General features: G+C 32.4%; 1 protein-coding gene across 1 annotated transcript in view; it reads left to right on the top strand.

Moving 5' to 3' along the window:
* The window catches only part of gukh (NHS actin remodeling regulator GUK-holder), a 117880-nt gene that overhangs the window by 85973 nt on the left and 19176 nt on the right, over nucleotides 1–12731 (top strand). The window contains exons 2-5 of the mRNA XM_029319915.2: nucleotides 5656–5906; nucleotides 8225–8388; nucleotides 9129–9329; nucleotides 11581–12153. Coding sequence (XP_029175748.1) covers nucleotides 5656–5906; nucleotides 8225–8388; nucleotides 9129–9329; nucleotides 11581–12153 — 1189 coding nt within the window. The remainder of the gene's footprint in view (nucleotides 1–5655; nucleotides 5907–8224; nucleotides 8389–9128; nucleotides 9330–11580; nucleotides 12154–12731) is intronic.

Below are 12731 nucleotides of genomic sequence, written 5' to 3'. Positions count from 1 at the left end.
ATAAGCTCTATGTAGTTTAAATAAAATCTGTTTTCAAGTCACGTTTCTTATGACATCGGATCAGCTGATCTTATGAATAAATATTTATAAAAAATTTGTGTTGAGTATAAATTGGAGCAACTTGAGATTTTTAATAATTATCGATCGTGGCAAGTTGTTTTGTTTTTGAGAAAATTTTATGATAGCTAATATTTAGTTATAGAATTATTTGTTAAATTATAGACGTCTTAACTAAATTTCAAGGGACAGCTAAGATTTAGCTTTGGTGGCTAATTTTTTCCGTGTGTTTAGCGCTTGAAAATAATTGATTTTATTCAAAAAAATTGATATTTTTATCAATAACTGCGGTTGATAAAAACTCAAGAAAGTAACGTTCGAATAGGAGGCTAATAATTTTTTAAATATTAGTTATGATAGCTAATATTTAGTTATAGAATTATTTGTTAAATTATAGACGTCTTAACTAAATTTCAAGGGACAGCTAAGATTTAGCTTTGGTGGCTAATTTTTTCCGTGTGTTTAGCGCTTGAAAATAATTGATTTTATTCAAAAAAATTGATATTTTTATCAATAACTGCGGTTGATAAAAAACTCAAGAAAGTAACGTTCGAATAGGAGGATAATAATTTTTAAAATTTTTAGTTTTATCTCTATTAAACACATTGAAATAAAATAACACGACCTGTAAGCTCTATTACGAGTCATTCTATTATTGTGTAGTTTAAATAAAATCTGTTTTCAAGTCACGTTTTTTATGACATTGGATCAGCTGATCTTATGAATAAATATTTATAAGGGATTTGTGTTGAGTATAAATTGGAGCAACTTGAGATTTTTAATAATTATCGATCGCGACAAGTTGTTTTGTTTTCGAGAAAATTTTATGATAGCTAATATTTAGTTATAGAATTATTTATTAAATTATAAGCGTGTTAACTAAATTTCAAGGGGCAGCTAAGATTTAACTTTGGTGACTAATTTTTTTTCATTTAGCGATTAAAAATAATTGATTTTATTCAATGAAAAAATTAATATTTTTATCAATGACTGCGGTTGAATAAAAACTCGAGAAAGTAACGTTCGAATAGGAGGCTATCAATTTTTTCTGGGAATCCGAAATGTGGTGGAACGGAGAGAGAGAGAGCTTCGGTTTCAGCCTCGATTATTCGCGCTCGCGATGAGATTGCAAGAACATCAGGATGGAAGGTCGATCCTCCGCTCTCGTCCGCTCGGAAGATTGTACCAGGCCGTGTAGTTATGTGTATCGGCTTCCGAGGTTACAGACGGTTAGTAAGAAATACTCCACGGACGATTGTATCGAATCGGATTGCGCGGCGAAGTACAGGCGGGTCTTTCTCTCTCGCGCATCACTCTGTTTATACACTGTGGCATAAATGTGCCCGGAGCACTCGTGCGATATTACTACCTTGCCTCGTAATGAACCGTTAGCTTTAACTCGCGAATGCCGAAGTATTCCAGAAGCCATTTGGAGCGTGCACGCCGATATGAGGGACTGATTACGTGGAGTATCGACATTTTTAGCTAAACCTACATTGTCAATCTTATTCATCCTCAGGGTGTCCAGCAGACTCAAGGACTAAAATTCTCCGACTTTTTCAGATTTTCCAAGACCAGAAATTCATCTTTTCTCTCGGACTGTTTTGGATTATTTTTTCCAAATATATAATTTCAAATAATCATATCAAATTTTATTTTTAATATATTTTCAGCATGATTACAATTTTTCTTGTATTTTATTTTAAATTTTATTTATTTTTTTTATATATTAAATATGCAAATAAATTCCAGTGTCAAAAAGGGAGTAAATTCTTAATTTTTTTACTGATTCCAAGGGGTGCAAATGCCTTCTCGCAAACGCCCATGATTGCGCGTACAATTTTTTTATTTCTCTATAAAAATATAAAATTTTACTAACTTGTAAAATAAATATATAATATATTAATTTTTTTTCTAAATTCGCCGACTTTCAGATTTTCCAAGACCAGAAATTCATTTTTTCTCTCGGACTGTTTTGGATTATTTTTTCCAAATATATAATTTCAAATGATCACCTTTCTTATTTATATATCAAATTTTATTTTTAATATATTTTCAGCATGATTACAATTTTTCTTGTATTTTATTTTAAATTTTATTTATTTTTTTTATATATTAAATATGCAAATAAATTCCAGTGTCAAAAAGGGAGTAAATTCTTAATTTTTTTACTGATTCCAAGGGGTGCAAATGCTTTCTCGCAGACGCCCATGATTGCGCGTACAATTTTTTTATTTCTCTATAAAAATATAAAATTTTACTAACTTGTAAAATAAATATATAATATATTAATTTTTTTTCTAAATTCGCCGACTTTCAGATTTTCCAAGACCAGAAATTCATCTTTTCTCTCGGACTGTTTTGGATTATTTTTTCCAAATATATAATTTCAAATAATCACCTTTCTTATTTATATATCAAATTTTATTTTTAATATATTTTCAGCGTGATTACAATTTTTCTTGTATTTTATTTTAAATTTTATTTATTTTTTTTATATATTAAATATGCAAATAAATTCCAGTGTCAAAAAGGGAGCACAAATTCTTAATTTTTTTTACTGATTCCAAGGGGTGCAAATGCCTTCTCGCAGACGCCCATGATTGCGCGTACAATTTTTTTATTTCTCTATAAAAATATAAAATTTTACTAACTTGTAAAATAAATATATAATATATGAATTTTTTAAAACCACGGAAAGGTTATAAAATTTTATAATTCTCAAGAAGTTCTCCAGTTAATTTTTAGTCCGCCCTGTGATAAAAGGCGAAGCTTCACTCGAGGTAGATCGCCATTCTGCGAAATAGCTTTTCACAGCATCGGAGCGCAAATCGAGCATGCGAATCGAGCGTTATTAGATGCCGGCGAATTCGCAGGAGAATCGAGACGGAATTCTAAAGGGGTGTACGAACCCTATCGCGTGTCGGGTCGATGATGATTAACCCCCCTCGCGGTATTGTGCGAAACAAAAGCCGAACAACGAAAACAATAAAACACAAGAAGCACGCGATAATGGAAGCACTACACTCGGTACGGCGAGAGAAACGTGTATTGTCAAATCGCCGTATACACGTTGCCGGGCGAGAAAAATTGGCCAAAAAAAGTCAGCAATTAAGGATCTCTCTGAATAACGAAACTGATTGTTGGGGAATATAAAAGGTGTTTACGGCATTTCATTGTTCTTTCACGATCGACGACTACGTCGGCGAAAAAAACGCAAGTCAGACTTTACTATATGGACTCATCCATCATTTAATTCACATATATATTTCAGATATACATATAAGTGAGTGTATAAAGAATCTTGGATAAAAGGATCAATATATTTCTAAATATTTCTAATATTATCTGAAATATAAATTATAGAAAAAATTTCAATTAAAAAGAACACTGCACGGAAAAATTAGCTATTATATTATAGCTAAATTTTAGCTGTCCCTATATTAAACATAAAATTTAGTTATGTGCAAATTTTAGCTATGATTTTAGCTAATATTTTTTATTAAATTATAATAAATTTGATAAAAGGCTGTTAAGAGCAGTAAATATAAAAATTTAAATTATGTTAAAAAGTGAAGTCATATATAAAAATAATATTCTTTAATCTAATGTGTAATAATGAATTACAATAAAAGGTGACAAAAAAGAATTAAACATAAGTGCTCTTAACAACCTTTTATCAAATTTATTAATATTTTTTAGTTATAAAATTCTCCGTTAAATTATAGCTAAAAAATATTAATTACCAAAGCTAAAATTTAGCTATAAATTTTTTTCCGTGAAAAAAATTCAAAATATTTCTAATATTATCTGAAATATAAATTATAGAAAAAAATTTCAATTAAAAAAAATACTGCAAGGAAAAAATTAGCAATTATAGCTATATTAAACATACAATTTAGTTGTGTCCAAATTTTATCTATGATAGCTAATATTTTTAGCTATAAAATTTTTCATTAAATTATAGCTAAAAAGTATGAATTACCAAAGCTAAAATTTAGCTAATTTTTTTTTCCTGTGAAAAAAATTCAAAATATTTCTAACATTATCTGAAATATAAATTATAGAAAAATATTCCAATTAAAAGGAACACTGCACGGAACAAATTAGCTATTATATCTAAATTTTAGCTGTCCCTATATTAAACATAAAATTTAGTTATGTCCAAATTTTAGCTATGATAGCTAATATTTTTTAGTTATAAAATTCTCCGTTAAATTATAGCTAAAAAGTATGAATTACCATAGCTAAAATTGAGCTATATTATAATTCATTTGGCAGTATTGAAATAAATACTTGTTCACGGAAAAAAAGAATTAGCTACCATAAGTTAAATTTTAGCTATGGTAACTAATATTTTTTAGCCATAGCTTAACGGAGAATGTTATAGCTAAAAAATATTAGTTGTCATAGCTAAAATTTAAGCATGATAACTAAATTTCATGTGTAATATATGGACAGCTAAAATTTAGCTAATTTTTTTTTCCGTGTTCGAATGAAATAAATTTTTGTTCAGAGTGCGAGTTGTTTTTCAAATAAATAGTTATTTCATAATTCGTACGCGTGAGATCATTGTCCCGAGGCGTGTAATTGAAAACATTAGGAAGGGCCTCATTGTCGGAAATTAAGGCCCCGGCGTCACGGAAGAAACCGTTTCTGAAAACAACCGGAAACGTCGAATCAAGCGTGCCCCTCGAAGCGCGGGTGGCATGAGTTGAGCTTTTTTACTGATTCCTGTGCGCCTGCATGCGATGCGGTGCAAGAAACCGTGAATGGAACATGTTTACAGTTAAGATATGTCAGCGGCGTGATATCACCCGCCACACATGACCGGCAAAAAGTATATTACGGACTTTAAAATGCCGCATTATGGGACGGCCATGGGAGAAAAAAGACGCGTCTCGTGAACGCCTCTTAAATTTCAAACGAGGCGCGCGAGACATTCTTTTTCCCGCTCGTCACTGGACCGTTTTTTTTTTTTATTTATCACGATAAATCTTCTTCCTGGTTTTTTTTTTCTAGAAAATAACGCACGCAAATATTTACTCCACGGGAATGCAATCGCGAATTGTCCTCATAATATAACATTTTTTTTTTTTAATTTATATTTCTCAAAATTTTGACAGAAGCACATATCTATATTCGTGTATTTAATCATAAAATTAAGGAAACATTCACACTCATAATTTGTAATTAGCTTATATATTATAATTCTATTTTTAGATCATTTTTAATATACAATATATACAATATATACAATATAATATAATATAATTGTTAAAAAATAATTATAATATAAGTATTAAAAAATGATCTAAAAATAGGGATAATTAATTAAATATATAGAGACGAAATAATCTCAAAAAGGATTGATTACTTGCGATGTCTTGGAGATAAGATATGGAAATTACACAAACGCAAGAGATTGATACTCTCATTACGCGCGATGTCTCGGGGGTAAGATATGGAAATTATATAAACACGTGGCTACACACACACACACACACACACACACATACCCGTAACGATCTATGAAATCGATATTTTGCTCCTTTGGCGACAAGCCGATAGTTAAACCTCGTTCTCTTGGTGTTACAGCGGAATCGGATATCTGCACTTTCGCGGCGAGGACGGAACATTTTCACGTCACGAATAAACCATCGACGAGGTTGTTCACGGCGGACACGAGGCCGAGAGCCCTGAGGGAGCTCTACGAGCTCGCTGCTATAGTTGCCGTCCGAAGTTTGGATTCCTTGAGGAGGGACGGCAGCTCGATGGATATGTTCCTCTGTACTCCCGTTCTTGGGAAGAGACGACGGGATCACAGTCTCGACATCGAGTCCAGAATCGTAAGTTACCCTCTTCTATCTAACTTTCTATGACAACGCGTTACGGTACATTCCACCAGTTGATACTCGTCTCAACTTCTGCGCTCCATTTCAGACCAAATAAATTAAGGGGATGCTGACCATGACTGTTTTATCGACTTTGAATTCAAGGGATTTTCTTTATATTGACTATACAGATTGAGCAATTCTTCTCCACAATTAAAGTACTCGTAATAATGAACGAGGAGTGCTGTAATTTCGTATTAAAAAAAAAACAAAAGTTAAAAAATTACAGTTTTTTTTATCGGCCTCTTACATCAGCTCATAACTATACTTATTTAATACAAAAGTTCTGCAGTTTATTTATGCACAAAATATGGCGTTCCCAATAGAGATGATATGAAAGAATTTCATGTCATCAGTACTTTCATTGGGGAGGATTTTTCAATCTGTATATTCAATAAAAAATGAACCTAACCTAACTTAAAGTGAAAAAACGTACACAGGCATTTATACGAATATTTTTTCTAATGAATTACATAACTTGTTTTTATCGCTGAGATTACACTGTTCTCATTAACTTTGCGAAATGCGGAAGAAATTTAACATCGTTAAAACTTTGGTTGGTAACGAGTGACTGAACACAAAGAAAGAGAGAGAAAGATCCTAGTCAGTTTTAATAACACTCGACCTAAGATATTAGCTTTGAAATGTCAGGTAGAATCAAATCTGACCCCCTTGCCTACTTAATTCGACGTAATTAACTTTCACCGTGTAATTGAAGAATTTTTACGGTCGAACTGCGTTTCTTTGAAACAGTTTACTAATTTCCCGAGAAACGCTTTTTCCCCATTTGTTAATCGCAAGTGATGGTTAATTTTTTTTCCCTGAACTTGAACTGACATTTAAACCGGTTCACATCAAACACGAAGATTGTCATTTACGATATAATTACAACATGACAGTAATTAAGTACTCTTAATAAGCTGAAGAATGTAGAAGAGTTAAAAATGATCTTATCTCTTTGAAGATAAGATGACTTTCGAGATAAATTGATTGATACATTAATAAATTTAATTAGGTACATATTTTTTTTTGTTTATTAAAACAGCTATTATCTTATAAACAACCCAAATTATACGTTTCACGGAAAAAATAATTAGCTACTATAGCTGTCCCTACATTACACATAAATTATCGTGTCTAAATTTTAGCTAATATTTTTTAGCTACAGAATTCTCCGTTAAACTGTAGCTAAAAAATATTAGCTAAAATTCAGATATGATTTTTTTTATTAGTTCACACACTTTAAATTTATATTTCGCGCCTCGATTCTATAAGACTTACAGTTCAGTTGAAATAATGTAAATAGTTTTATAATTTTTTTTCTTCTTTTTGGCCTTACTTTCTCTCTCTTCTACTTCTCGGAGACACGCGAAATTAAGATCCTAACAATAGCGATACGGTCGTTTTCACGGACCGGTCGTGAACAAGGGTGAGTGCATCGTGTGGAAAAGTTAGCAGACGCTTGGAACTCGATCCGTTCCGTATTTCGCGCATGAAACTCGCCGACGAGGTGACATCACGACAATAGTTAACACCCACGCGCGTAAAATATCTCGCTCGCTCTTCTTCTTCCTCCGGCGTCGAGTTTCCCGCGAGGTGAATCACAAGAGGTGACCCACGGAAGGAAGAAAGGAAAGAATCATTTGTTACACGCCAAGTCGTGTAACAACATCAGGCAAACACGTACAAATTGGCATATTTTTTTTACGGTGGCATAAAAAAACATACTGCATTTTTTCAAGCACTAGATAATTATTATAACTATATTTAGCTATTTAATTAATTAATTATTTATTTAATTCAGCTCAATTTTGAAATAATATAACGAAAGTTATATTTATAATATTTCATACATATAAAATAAATTTATATGTATTTAATAACATATTTATAAATCATGAAAAATGAATAATTAATATTTAAAGAGTATATTTCTTGATGGAAAAAAAGAAATGTTCCATTATTTATTTTTTTCTTCACAATATTTTTTTTTACATAAAGTATTATCAATAGTGAGGAAAAAAAAATATTAAACTTTAAATATTAGTTATTGATTTTTTATGATTATATTAAAAATGTTGTTATAATAAATATATATTTTATGAGACTTATTGAAATCTCTGTGATATGCATTTCCTTTCTTCAAAGAGATAAGTTGGGCGATATTTACGGGTAATTATACAGAATAGCGTAACAGACCGTGCAAAAGAAGGTATACCTTTATAGAGAGAGGGCGGCGACTTTATTGCGCGTGTTATTTTACGCTGTTGCAGCCGGCTGCTATCGAGGATCTACGAAGATGGACATCCGCCGAGGCGCTCGGCGACGTCACCGTACCTCCGGACTGTTCGTCCAGGATTCTGGGCGACATGACCAGCGATGCCGTCGATCACAAGCTACCCAGCCCCGAGGAACAGGTTCAGGCTATCGCGCTCAAGTAAGCGGTTTATCTCAATACATTATTGGATGCATTAGATCGTCGAGAGAAACGTGAAAATAAAGAAAGGTCCATCTAGTTACGTCGATCGAAATTATGCTCAATGATTGATCATTTGAAAGGATATTAAAAAATGTTTGCGTGTTAATTATATAATTATTAAAATTATTATTATATTATTATTAATTATTATTATTATTTATATAATTTAGGGAGAAAATTAAACATATATTACAAATTATTAAAATATAACGCAACATCGACTGTATAAAACAAGGAAATTATATCACCTTCGAAATATCTCACATTGATTTTACTTAAAAAAAATTAAAGAATCGAAATGCTGTTTTCTTAAATTATTCATAAGAAATTTAAAATTAGGATGCAAAATCTTACAGATATGTTTCTATACACTGTAAAAAATATGTAAAATTACATAAATAATAAATGTAAAATTACATGATAAATAATGAAAAGGTAAACATTTTTATTATTTATCGTGTAATTTTACACTTATTATTTATGTAATTTTACATATTTTTGTGTAATATATTACATATTTTTTTACAGTGTAATTCACGCCATTCGCGGATATAATAAGTCTGTAGAAGCCAAAAGTCTGTCTCCTTTATGTAGTTTGATATGTCCTTTGCCCGATCCACATTCAGTTTTTGTACCCCATGACAGATTGATGATCCTGCTTCATTGTGATTTCGAAATGTACGATCCTTTCATCGTAGATTCCCGGCGGAAATCGTGGCGGTGGATGTGAGCGGACGAGGTTTCGCAAGAATGTCGATGAGAAGGAAGTCCTTGCTGTCAGGGCCAGAAACTCAGGAAACGGCGGTGAAAAGGAGATCGCGACCTCGCAGACCAAGAGGAAAGAGACGAAACACGATTGCTGGCACCGATCAGAAAGAGATTCGACAAGCTATTGGAGGGTTAGTACTTATCATATCCTGCAATTCTTAATCAAAATATTCTGAAAGAGCTTTTTTCTATGTTTAATATACAGAGAGAATTTTCTCTTAGAATTTACCCTGAAAATCGTGATAATTGTAAAACAGTGGTAATGGAAGAATTGAGAGGATTAATAATATTAATAATAATATTATATAATAAATATTATAATATTATTAATAATTTTTATTAAGAATGTTTTCTTAGAATTTACCCTAAAAATCATGATAATCGTGGGATAAAGTATTGGAAGAAGTTTACAAAAGTTTCTCTGATTGATATTTACCACAATAAAAAAATATTGATATGTATTTTTTATTGTGGTAAATATTAATCAAAGAAACTCTTATAAAATTGGAGGGTTAGTATTTATCATATTCTGCGATTCTTAATCAAAATATTTTTAAGAGCTTTTTTTCTATGTTTAATACACAGAGAGTGGTTTTTCTCTTAAGATTTATCCTGAAAATTATGGTATCGTGGGACAATATAATATTGGAAAAATTTTATAAGAATTTCTCTGATTAATATTTATTACATTAAAAAATATTAATCGAAGTGAAATTAATCGAACATATTTTATATCTTATTGTAATAGATATTAATATTTTTTATTGTAGTAAAGATATTAATTAGAGAAACTTATAAAATTCTTCCAATTCCATATTGTCCCATGATTTTCAGAATAAATTTTAAGAAATAAATTCTCTTCGTGTATCTATAATTATTTATTAATTAAAATATTGCTTTAAAAAGCACCATTATGTATCATTTAGTGAACATGAGGCGATTCAAGCACTGAAAAAAATTATTAAATTGATAAATATTTATTTCAATACTGTCTTATAAATAATTTATTTAAAAAATATATATTGATCTGTTTTGAAAAGGATTTTCTTCTATCAAATAAGTATTTTTCACGCATAAATTATATATCTTCCAAATAAATTTTAATGCACTATTGAAATAAATACCTACTTATTTGCATTCAATAATCTTTTTGCAGTGAGAAATATATGCAAAATATACAATATACAAGATAAATATAATAGACAAAAAATCTGTCTAAAAAAAGCAATAAAAACATGTTAAGTATATAGAATAAAAAGTGTCCATAATATACGCAGATATTTAATGGAATAAATCGTCCCCACCGGGTGTTTCGTCCTTCCAACTTTTACGACATAATAAATATGATATAAGAGAGAGGAGAGAGAATATACATATATTTTGCCCTCGTCTTATCGCGTATAGCAATTTTGTTAACTAGTAGAGATGGACGCGCGGTTCCGGAGATCTATGGGTACCTCGAAAAGAGACGGCGATTTGTCACGCTCGATAAAGCTCACTCATATTTTCGCAGTCGTCCAAGCACGAAGAATCTCCGGTAACTCTAGCTTCGTACCTTCCATCGCCGCGATAATACTCGCGGATCATCTCGGTATCGTTGTCGCGCGAAATCGCAATCTCGATCGAGGACCTCCCACAACTCGAGTGGAAACATTTCTGTAAAAAACTGGCCAATACCTAAAATCTATCTGGTTTTTCCAATCAAGATTTTTCTATCATTTACTAGCCAATAATTAAATAATATTTTTTTCGAAATATTATACCCAGTTATCAACTGTAACGTGATATTTGTTTTTCATTCACCAGATAGCGCTTTAAAATATAATATTCGAATAAAAAATAGACAAATTCTAGAATATAATAATTGATTAATATATACTATGTTTATTACCACAACTCGAGTAGAAACATTTCTGTAAAAAACTGGCCAATACCTAAAATCTATCTGGTTTTTCCAATCAAGATTTTTCTATCATTTACTAGCCAATAATTAAATAATATTTTTTTCGAAATATTATACCCAGTTATCAACTGTAACGTGATATTTGTTTTTCATTCACCAGATAGCGCTTTAAAATATAATATTTGAATAAAAAATAAAATTCTAGAATATAATATAATTGATTAATATATACTATGTTTATTACCCACTTATAATATCAACAATAAGATCCCTGCCAACTCGACTATCAAATTGAAATCCACGCGGACGATAAATCCGTCGCGAAAGCCCGCACCGCGAATCATCCAATTAATCACGCCGCGATCTCTCGCGCAATAATCTCCCCTTTAGCTTCTATACATTATAAAAATGCGAAAATCGCTACAGCACTCCTACATCATGTACGCGTCGTTGAGAGAGGGATTATTTATCGCCGACAGGGAGACGATTGGCGACGAGCCCGAGGAAACGATGCCAAGCGCCGCGTCGAGAGCTCATCGCTCAGCCAGCACGGACCTCCTGGGCGCCACGAAGAAGGACTCCCCAACGGAAAAGAAGTCGCACTTCAACACGCTGAAAGCTTGGGGCAGGTCCAGATTGAAGCTGATCAGTCCGAAGTCGAATCAGCAGCAAGAGACGCCGACGCCGATCGGCGGGACCAGCGAGAGATCAGGCGAGCAAGCCGCTCAAGGTCAAACGAGATCGCCCGAGGAGATCAACATCTACGAGACGGTGACCGCGCGACGTAGGAGAGATAAATCGCACGAGAGGAAGCCCAGCTCGTCCAGCTCCTCCGGCAAGAGCACGGCGAGCATACCGGTGTCGGTGCCGAGCACGGAGAACAGACAGCCGAGCGTGAAATTGCGCGAGAGCGCGGCTCAGAGGAGAGAACGGCGGAAGGGCAGCAACCGGGACGACGCTCCGCACTCGAGCTCCGGGAACTGGAGCGCCTCGTCCGAGAGCGGAAGGGCCAGCATTGCCAGCGAGACCACCACTACGACGCATCAGCCCAGGTAAGACCCGAGGAGGATCTAACGAACTTTTCATTATCAAGACGAAGCTCCGTGTTTCAATTTCGACACCCTTGTCATTTATTAGGAAAATTATCTAAAAGATCAGATACTTAAAAAAGAATTAGCTGCTATAGTTAAATTTTAGCTCTAGCCATAGTTTAACGGAGAATGTTACAGCTAAAAAATATTAGCTGTCATAGCTAACATTTAGGCATGATAAGTAAATTTCATGTGTAATATATGGATAGCTAAAATTTAGCTATGGTATAGCTAATTCTTTTTTTTTCCATGAACTTTTGATTATTTTCAAGACGAAACTCCGTGTTTGAATTTCGACACCCTTATAATGTATTAAGAAAATTATCTAAAGTACCAAATATACATAGGATTTTTACTTTTTTTTGTATGTTGCCACGGGAAAAAAAGAATTTCAGTTATCATGCCTTTTAACTATGACAGCTAATATTTTTTAGCTATAACATTCTCCGTTAAACTATGGCTAAAAAATATTAGTTACCAAATTTAGGCATGATAACTAAATTTCAAGTTGTAATATATGGACATAACTAAAATTTAGC

The sequence above is a fragment of the Nylanderia fulva genome, unplaced genomic scaffold (assembly GCF_048542155.1).
Source record: "Nylanderia fulva isolate GAGA-0341 unplaced genomic scaffold, ASM4854215v1 Scaffold20, whole genome shotgun sequence".
NCBI classification, from domain to species: Eukaryota; Metazoa; Arthropoda; class Insecta; order Hymenoptera; family Formicidae; genus Nylanderia; species Nylanderia fulva.
The sequence above is the reverse complement of the archived record's forward strand: the minus strand, read 5'-3'. Positions and strand labels throughout refer to the sequence as shown.